Below are 14,939 nucleotides of genomic sequence, written 5' to 3'. Positions count from 1 at the left end.
TAATTCTCTAAATTTGATCAATTAGCACTCCACGTCAGTAAATAGATCAACAGAAAAACTATTAATAATTTCCTTCTTAAACAGTTTCGGACTCGTTTTAACTTCCCTTGAAACAAAACACTTTATCAAAAAAGCGCAGTTTGAAACAGCCTGGTATGTCACACGTACCAATGAAGTCGAAGCGTGTGAAGAAACGCCGAGAGGCCCTCCATCAAGACGAGAATGACAACGGTGAAGAAGGCCCAGACAGCGAACACGGCAAATAGGACAATACTGTTGATGTACTGATCTTCCGCGGCGCCTAAGCCTATTCGCAACACTCTGTTCCAGAGCACTTCTGACAGCTGAGAGTGGGCCAACGACAGGGCCCATAATCGTAGATAGGAGGCAGTGTGCGAAACGGTGGATAAAACGTATTCTATGGTATGGATGATCTGAGTGATCATCAGCTCGCTGAAGCTGTCGTCGTGACCGTGATCATCCGCCGCTGCATCCTTGCTGGTCCCAGCGTCCGGCGGTTCTTGGGCCTGCAACTCGATGTCCTGGGATGCACTACCATTACTCTGGGAAAGCAACACACGTATAACATCAGCCGAGTGTTTCATTTGAATTTGTGATTAAGTACAAAACACCAATTCTCCCATTTCATCTAATATTATGATCCATCAATCTCGAGACGTTTAATATTATTAGCTATTGTTTGCTAAATTTTTGTTTATACATATATCACCGATATTTGCGATGATCTAATGAGCTTAATAGCTTGCTGAAATTACTAATTTCGTATATATGTACAAGTGACGCTTATATGGTGTAAGGTAAAAATCAAAGGCCGCATTTTTATTATTAAAAATTATGAGTACAATAAAATAAATCATTAAGTAATAGGAATTAAATGGTACAAAGCAAAATAACAAGTTACTTACGTAAATCTTTCCTGATGTCCTATGTCTCTTTGAAAATAGAATAAATAATGGCTTCCCGAAAAGCATAACAGGAACGCACAAGAGGGCGGCAAAAAGCAAAACCATCTGCAAGACATCCTGTCCCTCGAACATGTATTGGGAACAACCATCAGGCACTTCGGCATCATTGAAAAGCATCATGTTAATAAATGTAATTAACACCGACGGTGCGCAACCTGGTGTCAGTCTTAGATCTGCATTACAAAGCATCACATTACGTCACAGAAATTATGTATGTGTGTATATGTATATTGCAATCACTTACTTAAAGATAAATTAATATTTACCTTCAGCCGAAGCCTCGTACAAAACCCATTTAATAAACATCAAGACAGTCATGTAGCAAAATAGCCATACAAGGAAGAGCAATTGTGGTAGAAATTCAAGGAACAAGCTGGCATATCTCTTGAAATGTCTGAAAAAAAGGTCACAATGCGCGATATGTACAAAACGTCGATCAACGTCGAAAACTTTAATCAAACCTGCTTCGGAAAGAATAAAAGTATTTTATGCGAACAGGAATTCACGGAAATGCTTTCTATCGAATTATCTCAAGATATCACTTATGGCAATAGGTACACATAAAAAAATATCGTTTAATCTTTCGTAATTCTTCTTTGGCGCAGAAACGCAGAACACAATTTGACGTACCCTGCTCGACATTCATACGTGTATTATATATGAAACGCATCTACATTTTCTTTCAACAGTAGTGTACAATTTTTGCAATCACTCCCCAGATAGCATGTACCATGTCAAAAATTAGGACATAAGATCTTTTAGACAATATTTCATCTCAAAGATGTCTTCAAGACTTCTTATGTCCCAATTTTGGACATGCGTGCTGTCTGGATCTTAATTTCTTTCATCAAGATTACGATACTTACACCATATTGACAACGTTCATGCAGACGCCGAAGATCATGTGCGCGACGCCAAGAATAATCGACAGCTTCATCTTGAACGAATTGTGAAATACAATTTTGTTGTGAGCGAGAGCCCAAACCGGGTCTACACCCAGAGGATAGGGATATTGTAGGTAACTCTCGTTCTTGTTTGGCGACAATTCTAGCGTTTTGTTATCTCTCACGACGGTGTACGAATACCTGACCCTCCAACTAGATCCGAATATGTTAACTGACTTTGCGAATATGTCGTTGTAGATAAAACCACTGTAGATGGAAAACAAACCCATGAGGAGGATGATGTAACGACCGCCGAAAAATAAATTCCCAATTTCGTTGTCGGACTTTTGCGCGTTGATCTTTTTCTCCATTAGCACCATAGCCAAACCAAAAAGCGTCAGTATCAGCCCTAACACAAAAAGTCACATACCGATAACGATTACTTGACAAAATATATATCTATTTCTCACATATTTGTTCATCGTTCCACTTGTTCGCTCGGATTTACTCACCATGGCCAGCGTCGCCGAACATAACGGCGAACAGAAAGGGAAACGTAATGATAGTGTAAAGTGCCGGATTAGCTTCGCGATACGATGCCACACCGTACGCGTCAATTAGATTTTGAAAGCCTCTCGTAAACTTGTTCGTCCTGTTGAACGTCGGAGGATTTTCATCCGTGTGGATCACGTTGAGAAAAGACGGTATAGAGCTGCCACATTGTCGCTAAAAAAACCCCCATATTCCTTTGTTCAATAGATCATATACAAAACAATACAAAAACTTTTTGCTTTGCAACAAATTATAAGTTAATTATTTAGCGAAATACGGATTTGACGCTGTTTCTATAAGCTCAGCTGCTTGGAACTTAATAATCCACTTGTAAATATTAACTCAAGTATAATTTATAATCTTATTAAGTTTCTTATTGACAATAAATGAAATTTCTTCTATTATGTCTGGCAAAAAAATTATATTTTTATTTAACACAATATTGCTTCTAGTCTAGTCAATTATCGTAACATTAACCGTTTAAATTTTTTTATTTTTATTTTTAAAATATATAAAGCAACAAAAAGAATGTAGTCCACGTTATAATTTTATTGGATATTCTTTATAGGTATATGTACACTAACCGATCCTTCTGTAAGACAATTTTGTACGGTCCCGAGATCGGAAATAGGCATCCAGCATTCTCCGATGAGACATTTTTTCGACACGTCCATATTGAACAAATTCATTGTGTGATAAATAGCTTTCATCTTTCGCACCATGATACTCCAGTTTGGTAATTCCTTCGCTACGTTATGCAGAACACGCTGGCGATGATCTTGCGTTTGATTTAGTACCTTAGCAGAAAAGTTATTCAAATACAATAAGACATTTCCTCATTGCCTAGATTAGATAATCAAATATTAATTAAAATATTTCCTCAATTTAATTATATGTTGTTATTAATTAAAATCTGCCAAGTAATATTAAAAAATAAAATTAATCCCCCAAAAATTGTTTCATATGTAATTAAATACATATAAAATATTTCTATATATGTTTTCTTTTTCTTGTATAATCTCTGAACGTATAAACAAGAAAAATAATAAAAAGAAGAATTAAAAAATAATTAAAAGAATAATTTTTACATTGTTTTTTTAATAAGAAAGTGACTTGAGGAAATGAGGAAAAATTGTCCATATACATGTAAACATATATATCATCATCATTATATAATCATATACAAAAATGTAATAATTATAAACAAAATATGATTTTATATATATGCATTATATAATCTAATCACAAGTTTACCTTCGTGTAAAAAAATAATGCAAAAACTATTTTTCCAATTATTTTTCAATTATTTATCTTAGTATTTTTCTTGTATATACAAACAAAGATTATGCAAGAGAAAGAAAACACATGTAGGTATAGTCATATTTTATACATAATTATATATAGACAATTTTTCTCTGGGACCACAATAATAATTAATATTAATAATAAAGTTATGATATAACAGTATATTTATAGGATACACACATTTATATATACATATAATATACTATTTAAGTATTACACATTTGTAATTTCTTTTGACACAACAATCTCACCAATTTAAGGTCCTCTAGCCGTGTACGCACACCTTTCAGCATTTCCTGACGTTCTGCATGGCTGGTTGGGCACGGATAGAGCGAGGCGTGGAAGCCAGTGCAGACTTTTTTAATACGAGTCTTCAATTGTTCCCCTTGAAAAAATGCCACAAAAGCCGTTTTATAGATTTCGTTGCCCTGAAAACAATCGCATAAAAAGGATCAAACGCATCGATAAACGTGTTTCAAGAAAATCCTAAGAAAATCGATTTTCTCTAGTATAAGGACGAGAGAACGTCCTTAAAACAAAGCTAAATTAATTTTTCGAGGTCCGTTAGTTTTATTTTGATATTGCGTGTGCCACCTTTTTCACGCGTATAAATAACCGACAAAGATTAGCAAATATAATAAATTAAGTAATTTTTATGTGTTAAAATAAAATAAGGATGAAAGCTAACCGTAGCCGGATCCTCCAGCGGCTTATCAAGTTCAGTTTGCCGAAGAAAAACGTTTCCGCGTGATATACGCCAAAGCATTCTCTCAAAGGCTGGAACTCGTTCGCGATTTATTACCCCACCGACAAATCTGCAAGAAATTAAATATCATTATAACATCATAATTTATCAAGTAATACATTATTGCGTCATATAATTATTGCTTGTAGACATACACTAATTCTAAGTATAACAGTTCATTTCATTTGTCGCACGCACTTTTAATTGTAATGCTACAAGAATTTTTATCATTCAAAAACAAGTAATATAAAACAAAATTATTTGAAGAGAAAATTGATGTATTTGAAATCTTTATCTCTAAAATTCTTTTCTATAAACCCAAATATAACAAAATAAATTATCTATCACACATTATCTAAAATTGTATACAATTTACATAAAGCAATAAATCAAAGGCAATTTTTCGTTTAAAAAAGTTTCTTAATTTTTATTTTTATTACGTTCAAAGTTATCCAAAAAATTGTCCCACAAAAATATTATTCATTATATTTTTTCAACTTACTTATTTCAAATTTATGTTATCGCAATGAATTAATTACATAATTAAATTGATAATTAAAATGGTTCTTTAGAGATAAAATATGTATAATAATATAGCAGAAGTTTTTATATTCCAGAGAAAATCCCGTTGGAATAAGCGCGCGTACAAAAGTATAGCGAAGTCGCATGGGGAGTCGCTTACAAAAGCGTCAAAAGCGTCCTTTTAATATTATTAAACGTCACACACGCGAGCTTAATATATTAACGTTATATATTTAACACGCGAAAAAGAACCGGCTTGAGTAATGATTCCGTAAAACTGTAACTTACTCCAGACGTCCGCGAATCGAGACAACGGGATTCAGTGCTTCCTCGTTGATGAGCGCCTTGGTGATCGAATCGTTGGCTTCTTCCTGTTGATATAGAAGAAGAAGAAACGAATCTTGATTCTTCGACAAAACGGTAACATCAATTACACGAAGGAGGACGGCGCTACGAACAAAAGCTGCTGAACTACTTTAGGTACCTCCGTGAAGAACGCTTGCGTCTTCTCGAGCACGTGTTGTAATTCCGTCAGCTCGAGATAGTTGCTCTTCAGGTTCACCGCGTTCTGGCTCAGCTCTTGTATGTCGTTCTCTGTTTTCTCGAGATGCGCCTGTTGCGAGAGAGAATGCGATTGATATATATCGAACATACAATAAACACGCAATAAGAGAATATATCAATATTGTAAATAACAAAATATTCTGCTATTTTTTTATGTAATCACAATTAATAATAATATTAAGCACGAGTTTTTGGAATATCAATTCTCATTTGTTATTTTTCAACGTTATCATAAAATCCGACTTTAACGTAAACACTCACTGACGCTGACTCATTTCGCATATATATGCGGGGCATTTATGCTTGTTATAATATGTGCTAAAAAAAACTTTCATCTTTCTATTTTATAGTAACGTAGCTGTTTAAAAATATTTTTTTTCTATCATAGAAAATGTAAAACATTTTTTTTTTTAATACCGCATTTTACGAACATATAATCGTTAAATCGTCATAAAACACGACGATTCGGGCCTGACGCTATTTTATTCAGATTTATTTTACGCGGTATACCTACGTCGAAACAAGCTTTCGACGAATTTCGGAGGAAATTTTTTTACCTCGAGATCGATAATTGCACGTGGGTTGGGCGCGCGCGGTAGTTCCGTAAGATTATCCGGGATTGGTACACCGTCTTTCTTGACCTCCGCCTCGATGTACCGAAGCTTGCGCTCCAGTTCGTCGCATCGTCGGACCTCGTTGACGAATTTCCGTTGAAAATAATTCAAGTCGCCGTTCAGCTAGACATTACGTCAAAATTCAATATGATTAGTTTCCGATGTAGTCAAGAACATTAATGTACTCATTAAAATTGAATCTTATGTGCAGTCCATTAAAATTGAATCACCTGACTGTTTACAGGATACAACTTCAAAATGCATTAAATGGTTTTATATCTCACGCAAAATTTATAAACTTTATATAATAGTATTAGGATGTTTTAATTTTATTATATACAATTTACATACTACAAAGTATATAAATCTTAGGTAGTAAAATTAAGATATTTATAATATTTTCAAACAAAATTTGTAACTTTTTAAATAAATTATTTTTAGGTGTTTAAGTAAACATAACACTTAAGTCTCGGTGTTAAAGAATTAAGATAGCATTCTATATCTAGTTATTAATCCCATATCTAATCATTTACTTCAATCTGTTAAACAAATATTGTTACAAGTATAATTACGTATTTCATAGTTTGATAGAATTCTTATATTCTTAAAATTAAATATTTCTGCAGTTAACAGATCAGTTGCGGAATTTTTGCAGTTACCTATGCTAACTAATATAGAAATTTAATATTATTTAAGAAAGAAACGCTTTTTCTTCCCCCTTTCTCCATAATAATTATTATAAAATATAATAATTAAGATAACAGACAATGAATTTCTCATCCCAAAACAAAAAAACATAATTTTAAAATAACTTTAAACGCATCAGCTGACATATTTAAGGAAGTCATATTAGACTAATTTAGGGGGGTAACTTTCCAATCACTCTTTTCAGGTTGCAACCACCATGAATCGCTTTGATTTAAGGTGCTGTAAGTGGGATTAATTTTGCTTTGCATAATTAATGCGCATTAAAAAGTTATTAACAATATTATCAACAAAAAACGCGATTTTTTTTATTTTTTCTCAAATATCTCAAAAACTAAGCAAGATAGGGTAACTAACTATACGTACCTTTTTTGTAGAGCATAAAATTATCTACAATAATGATCTAAACAACATTTATCGTCAAGTCAGTCGTTTAGCTTACACGCGCCGTCAAAGTCCGAGACTCGGATCTCGAAAACCCTCGATTTCATCGTTTTTTGATGTTGCGTCGATGATTTTTTTCAGTCATTTAATATAGAATTAAAAATTCCCAAAAAATCACACATCATTTGAGAACTACAAAGAATACTTTTCAGGGTGTAACCGATTTTTTAGACCCGTTTTCTTTAGTTTGTAGCTATGTAAGCAAAAAATTTTGATTTTTTGGACTACTCTTAGTTTTTCGCTGTTTTCAGACCTTAGAATTTATTTGAAACAAATTGTATCGTATGCATCTTGTTGTGGACGAAATTTGCAACAAAAAAGGACCCTTGTATTTTTTTCGTACGACAAACGCTGATTTTTTTATTGACGCGCAAAGTTATCCAATATTGCGTACAGGTCGCGGATAACGCTTGTTTTACACTAAAATAATTATTTTTTATTAAAATTTACGTAATTTTTTGACAAGAGTTTTCGAGATCCGAGTCTCGGACTTTGACGGCGCGTGCAAGCTAAACGACTGACTTGACGATAAATGTTGTTTAGATCATTATTGTAGATAATTTTATGCTCTACAAAAAAGGTACGTATAGTTAGTTACCCTATCTTGCTTAGTTTTCGAGATATTTGAGAAAAAATAAAAAAAATCGCGTTTTTTGTTGATAATATTGTTAATAACTTTTTAATGCGCATTAATTATGCGAAGCAAAATTAATCCCACTTACAGCACCTTAAATCAAAGCGATTCATGGTGGTTGCAACCTGAAAAGAGTAATTGGAAGGTTCGATGTCTAATATGACTGGCCTACAAATCATCATAAGTAATTACAGACTAGTCAGACTAATTACATTAAATAAAGTCATCGATGGAGAAGATTACACTTAATTCAACTTACATCACGAAATTGCACCGTACCGGTTTCTCCAAGTTCGGAAACAGAAAGGTAAGCCGTCTCCGGCTGAATGAACAGCTGGCAAAGGGCCATCTCCTCGCTCCTGAACATCGCCCCCATTTTCAAAGCAATTTAATTCTTATCCTGTGACAAGAAAGACAATATTTCTTCTAAACTGCAGCTTATATCAAATATAACAGAAAATAACAAAGGTATGGTCCATGACAACCATATCTGAGCTATTTTTATGTTGCTCATAAAGTCGCGATTTTTATTTAACTTCCTGAAAATTATAATTTTAACGTACGTCTCGTCCAAATAAATTTACAAAGTTGCAATTTGAGTAATACTGCTTAGCGGAAATATTAATACGGCGAAATCAATTTATCAAACTAAAATATTTTAATAAAATATTTTCTTTGCTAATTATTTCTAAAAAATATAGAAAAAACGTGAGTAAAAGAGACACATTAAAACTGTAAGAGAAGTGAATCGTGAATCTTAATCGACGGAGATATCGAGCAAACATTGATACAAGATAAGGCAATTGTAGTCACGTCTTGTTAGCACGACACGCACATTATTATCGATCAATAAATACGTCACAAAAATATGCGAAATAAAAAACGAGGTCGCCGTGCCACTACAATGAAACATCAGTTTTACATATTTTAAATATCTGTTAATTAACGCGCATATTTGTAAGATCTTAATAAAATGTATAAAAGAAAGAGTCTCTAGATCTCTGCTATAGGTAAACGAATCAATACAAATAGCAGAAAATCCTGCTGTATATATTTAAAAGAAACTACATGGAGTGTAAAACTACACGTGAAAAACGGAGCAGACTAAAATCAATATATTGTAAAGTAAATTTCCGAATAGATCATTCACAAACTTCTTTTATTCAAATTAAAACAGCGACTACGAGAGTGAGACGAAACTCAGAAAGAAAAGAACGCAGAAAACCGTGATAAATGACTTTCCTCGTCGACGGGGAAACCGCCAATATTTGATTTGCAAACACACTCTTCTTTTTCTCCTATCAAAGATTTTCTCACAAGAACGACATTTGAGGAATCGCTATCGAATTTAGTACGTACGCGTGCTTATTTATCGACAAACACAAATACCGCCACACAAAATGCAACACGGGAAATGCATGTATTTTAATCATCGTTTAAATTTATCGTATTTAAAATAGTCATTATACTCGACGCAATCTGATCGCCGAAAGTTCAAATGAAAAGTTTTACGGCCGCGGCGCTCTGTTTCCACGTAGTAGGCGGAGACGCGAGGGTAAACAGGAGTGCCAGATAAGCGAGACGCTCCATAAATATGTACGTGAATAAAGGTGTTACACTCGCGTCGGCACACCCTCGTCGCGCCGGGTTAAATTCTCGCTCTTATCGCGATTCGTCAACTCGGATAAAAAAAAAGTAGCGCCGACGTTACACGCTGACGTTACGTTTGTTCTCAAATGCGGTAAGATAATTAGCAATATATAAACTATGCGTATCGAGTTCGAGAGGAGGAAAGCAAAGTCTTAGATGGCATAACAAGCAATTCGAAAAACCTATAGAATTTTAGAAAATTCGTAAAAATCGAAGATGCGTCCGCAAAAAATATGTGTCACGTATGCTAAAATGACAAAACATGGCGGAAAACAGTATAATCTTCTTCTCACAGTAGCAGTCTTTGTAATCGTTCGATAAGGGGAATCATAAAAGAAATTAACTAAGTGAATTATTAACATCAACTAACGTTCCTTAAAATTTTCAAACGTTCCTTAACATTTTTTGATACGGCATCCATCCATATCTTCTTTGAAGCTATTTTTACATCGTGAGTAAGCCTATAGCTTCATTAACTGCAAATATCGAAAGATTAGCATTCTTCTAAGCAATTTTAAGTATCGAAGATTAGCATTCTTCTAAGCAATTTTAAGGACTTTCTTATCGGGGCACCATTGCCGTGGCTAATTATAAAGAGGACATTGAAACACTAACGTGTTATCGACTCGACTAACATCTCAAGATCTGATCGCTTCAACCGGAATTTTCGTTAACGTACTCATTCCATTTCGTAATTTCTGAGGCGACAATGTATCCTTTTCATTGCAATTTAACGTCAAGATATCAATTTAAAGATCAATTTAGACAATATGTTATATAATATATTGTTTTAAGACAATACCAGGAGGACATTCTAGCGGGCAGTAGTTCAGCAAAATTTCTAGAAGCTTGCTAAATTTAATACCGCGCCTGTCGCAAGTCCTTCTCTTATTACTTGGTCGCACGAGAGTCTGCAATTGGCTAAGTGGCTTGTCTCGTTATTACACGTGCAGATGCACGCTCACAATGTATATTAAGGACAACTCTCTCGCATACTTCACTCTTTTAATATTTACAAATTAATTCCAATTGTTACGTCAATCGATATTAAAATGTAGAGTAAGGGTAAACTTAACAGTAAAATTCTTATATCACACGTGCGTGGAAAGTGGCCCATTACGCGCGTGTTTTTTGTGCGACAAATAGCCAATTCCACACACCACTCGAAACAATGCGGTAATATCTCATTCCCGCACAGTCTCTCAAGGCGAGTGCAATCACCCGCACGCGGGTGCCAATTTTCAACTTCCCGCACTTATTGTTACACAAATAACTATTGTGTGACTCTACATATCTTTCATGATTGATATTAACAAGAAATTGGCATACGATTACTTTGGCCCCTTGATTTGACGTTTTTGATAGTATTTTTTACGCTGAACAAAAAATTATGTAGGTCTTATATAAGGCTAACCGCTCTAGTTTCGAGATATAGTGTGTTAAAGTTAAAAATAAATCATGTAAATTTTTAAATAATACTTCGATTGTGTGTATAGACCGTATAGACCGTACACATGTAGGCGGGGGTGAGTGAGGATAGACCTCGGTTCGCATGGAAAGTTGAAAACTCGAACCGTACAATAATAGACCTTGCTTTGCCCTATAAGTAACCCAAAGTGGGGTAGACTTAATGTCTTACGTTGTTTACGTTTTTTAAAAGTAAATCGTAATCCACTTGCAGGGGAACCCCTCCCCCGCATAAAAAACCAATCTAACTCAAAACCTATATTTCTAAAAACTTGAAATTAAAATTTGGAAATAGAAACAAATATTAATAATAGAATTTTTTACTACTTTTTCCGTGTCTTCGCCAATAATTCCTCCACACATTTCAGAGGCCAAAGTTATCGCAATTGTTCCTTTATTTTTAATTTTAACACTGTATATCTCGAAAATTAAAGCAGTTAGCCTTATAAAACATATATAATTTTTTGTTTAACGTAAAAAAATACTACCAGAAACCATCGTCAAATCAAGGGACCAAAGTTATCGTAATCGTCCCGAGAAATTATTAAATTTTGCTATATTTATTAAGAAATATACGAACGATTCACTGCACATTTTCTACAAATATTGTAAAAAGTGTTTTCTTTAATTTTGTGGCAAAAAATAGTCTGCCATAAAATAAAGTCTAATTTGCTTAATTAAATGACAAAAAATTTTAAGTATAGATATATGTACAATAACGTTCAATATTCTCATCATCGAATGTGGCCAAATGTGGCTGAGAGCGTAATCGTAAAATGTAACATTGCGTGCGAAAAGTTGGTAAATAGCTAAAACTGTGGTGAATTGATGGCGGACGGGCGTTGGTTTCCTGTGAGATTGTAAGTATGAGTTCAAGTTTTATGACGATACATTTGTACAGCGAAAGTAGACAAATCGTAGCATTTTAACAATGTCACACCTCCGCTCATCGTTACAAAAAAAGAGAGGAAGTGAGAACAGAGAACAATTAAAGACAGAAGTTTCTTATATTTTGTGAATAATTGCCTAGAGAAAATGTACAGAATGAGAGCATGACAAATCCAACAAAATGAAAGAAAGGGGGAGAAGAGACAACCACTTATGGTTGCTGATTAGGTTGTAACCCTAATAAACTCGGGGGCAACAGGTTCTTCACATATACATATACATATACATATACATATACATATACATATACATATACATATACATATACTTGTCGTTATAGCTACTAACTACGTGAGATTACGCTTCGCGAGATGTCACGCTCGACAAGAATTATTCGAAAAAAAAAAAGAGCGCACGTCGATTGAGCGATACGATAACAATCGGAGAAAACAACAAATATCTAACGGGAACAATGTAATGGGTAATATCTTGCTTGGGAATAGAAATATGCAACGGATGATATCTATACTGAGAATAAAAATATCTGCCAATCAGGACAGGAAAATCAAAACCAGACCAATAAAGCGATAAGAATGTGCCTGAAAGATCTTATACATACGTCAAAACAATCACTTGTATGAAACCAAGAGGCCAAGATCAGGATAATAAACCTGTGTTCGACCAATAATGACCTATGCAGCGAAAACCAGAGATATCTGCAAAACTAAGAGCCTAATCTGCAGTACGGATTATGTTGCATAGTCCGTACTGCAGAAATGAAAAGTATACTTAAGCGGGGAGCACACACTTCTGCACAACGCATAATGTGTAAGCATAAGAAAATTGATTGGTCCATACACATGTGGCATAAGGAAATAGACCAATCAGTTTTCTTATGCTTACGTATTATGCGTTATGCAAAAGTCTGTTCCCCGCTTTAGAAGCATTACCTACGGGATACATCTTCAGAGACAGAATTCCAAACACAGAAATAACAAAAACGACATCCAGGACATCGTCAGGTGGATAAGGTAAAAAAAACGAGCCTGGAACATGTATCAAAAATAGATGAAAAGAATGGATAAAATATCAGAATTGTAAAGATGGCAAGAAACAGAAAGCCATATTATCCAAAAGACCCTCAGACAAATCATCAAACGTGGCTAGAAAGACAGCTGGACATCAACAAGAAGCGCCATAAAAAGAAAAAATAGTAAAAACAGGCTCGCTCGCTCGCTCACACACACACACACACACACACACACACACACACACACGCACACGCACACGCACACGCACACGCACACGCGCACGCGCACGCGCACGCGCACGCGCACGCGCACGCGCACGCGCACGCGCACGCGCACGCGCACGCACACGCACACGCACACGCACACGCACACGCACACGCACACGCACGCACGCACGCACGCACGCACGCACGCACGCACCTATTCAAAGAGGAAAAAAAAGAAAAACAAGATATTTTATGACATGATGCACATTCTGTGACATAGGCAATCACAAGGAAAAAAAACAATCAGTAAATATCAGGGTGGTCTTGAAATAGTTGGTCAAAATCAAGGATTGGATTGGGCTCGTCATAAGGATGAAAAAAGTTCCTATAAACCTTAGTCCAAAAACGCATTCCGCAAGAGTTACAACTCATTTAATTATTATTAATATCAATTAAAGTAATTTAAATCGACCTGACTGGCAATATATATAACGTCTTTCCGATATAAATTTCTCTTTCAATGTTCATATCGGAAAGACGTTATATATATTGCCAGTCAGGTCGATTTGAATTACTTTAATTGTTATTCTATATACTGGCGAAAGAAATTTATTATTCTGTTTATTATACACCGTCGACCTAGTAATCGGTGCTCCATCTTACAGTTGTTATTGCGATAAATATTACCACAGCCCCAGTGGTCGAATTGGCACGACACCCGCACGGTATACGGGAGGTTCCAGGTTCAAACCCTGGCTGGGGTAATATTTTTCGCAATGAAATTAAAAACTATTTAATTTAGAAATTACATCAACTGACCAAAACCATGGTCAAAATTAATAATGTCTCGATATTGATCTGAAAAAAAAGTGCTGTGTGAATCCGACAAACCAAGTTGGCTCACAGTTTTTCAATGTTCATATCGAAAAGACGTTATATATATATTGCCAGTCAGGTCGATTTAAATTACTTTAATTGTTATTCTATATACTGGCGAAAGAAATTTATTATTCTGATTATTAATATCTACCTGATTTAGAAAAATGGAAGGCCATAAAAGGTAAAACTTTATTTTTATTTACAGAAATTGTTGAAAATGTCCATCGTTAACTAAAACACACGCTTCTATCCGTCTAACCATTGAATATCTAACACGCTCAAAGATTCCTGGCGTACCTATTTCTTATAATTTCGCAACTGTTGATAATATGCGATCTCGGATGCGTTTTTGAACTAACGTTTATGGAAACTTTTTTCAACCTTATAACGAGCCCAATCGAATCCCTGATTTTGACCAATTAGTTCAAGATCACTCTGTATAGTTATACTCTGGTTATCCGAATATTTTATGAGAATGTAACGAATAAACCATATCTTTTGCGGCACAAGAGAAAAAGGAAGTGTCAAATCAACACTAATACGCAAGAATATATATAATCTTGAAATAAGATTATATTGCATTAAACTAAGAAAACTTGCTTGAATGAAGTCATTTATATAGTTAAACGATGTTTTATATAGTTAAATCCTTTCTAAAAAAACTAAAAAAAGGCATGTTAAATCGATACTCGCATCTCTCGAAGTCTTCTCGAAAGTCTCGAATTGCTTTGTTGGCTCTTTTCCGCGATGCTGATTGATTCTGTTGCTGCGCTAACTTTGTAAGCGGCTGTCATAGCATATTTTGACAGTTGTGTGTAATATTAAAGCTAAGTAAATAGAGCGCGCGAAGCGCGCGTCTGTGA

The 14,939-nt window shown here is 34.7% G+C and overlaps 1 protein-coding gene across 3 annotated transcripts in view; it reads right to left on the bottom strand.

The window, feature by feature from the left end:
- Positions 1-14,939, bottom strand: part of Vha100-2 (V-type ATPase subunit a family protein Vha100-2) — a 37,154-nt gene that overhangs the window by 4,011 nt on the left and 18,204 nt on the right. For all 3 annotated transcript variants that reach the window (XM_077401437.1, XM_077401439.1, XM_077401440.1), the window contains exons 2-13: positions 8,215-8,355; positions 6,116-6,295; positions 5,479-5,607; positions 5,283-5,365; positions 4,416-4,542; positions 3,979-4,155; positions 3,007-3,219; positions 2,383-2,596; positions 1,853-2,279; positions 1,253-1,380; positions 927-1,159; positions 169-563 (exon numbers count right to left, since the gene is read on the bottom strand). In XM_077401437.1, coding sequence (XP_077257563.1) covers positions 169-563; positions 927-1,159; positions 1,253-1,380; positions 1,853-2,279; positions 2,383-2,596; positions 3,007-3,219; positions 3,979-4,155; positions 4,416-4,542; positions 5,283-5,365; positions 5,479-5,607; positions 6,116-6,295; positions 8,215-8,331 — 2,423 coding nt within the window. In that variant the 5' untranslated portion in view covers positions 8,332-8,355. The remainder of the gene's footprint in view (positions 1-168; positions 564-926; positions 1,160-1,252; positions 1,381-1,852; positions 2,280-2,382; positions 2,597-3,006; positions 3,220-3,978; positions 4,156-4,415; positions 4,543-5,282; positions 5,366-5,478; positions 5,608-6,115; positions 6,296-8,214; positions 8,356-14,939) is intronic.

Source organism: Temnothorax americanus, unplaced genomic scaffold (assembly GCF_048541705.1).
Source record: "Temnothorax americanus isolate GAGA-0224 unplaced genomic scaffold, ASM4854170v1 Scaffold142, whole genome shotgun sequence".
Taxonomy (NCBI): domain Eukaryota; kingdom Metazoa; phylum Arthropoda; class Insecta; order Hymenoptera; family Formicidae; genus Temnothorax; species Temnothorax americanus.
This window is presented reverse-complemented; position numbering and strand designations above follow the sequence as displayed.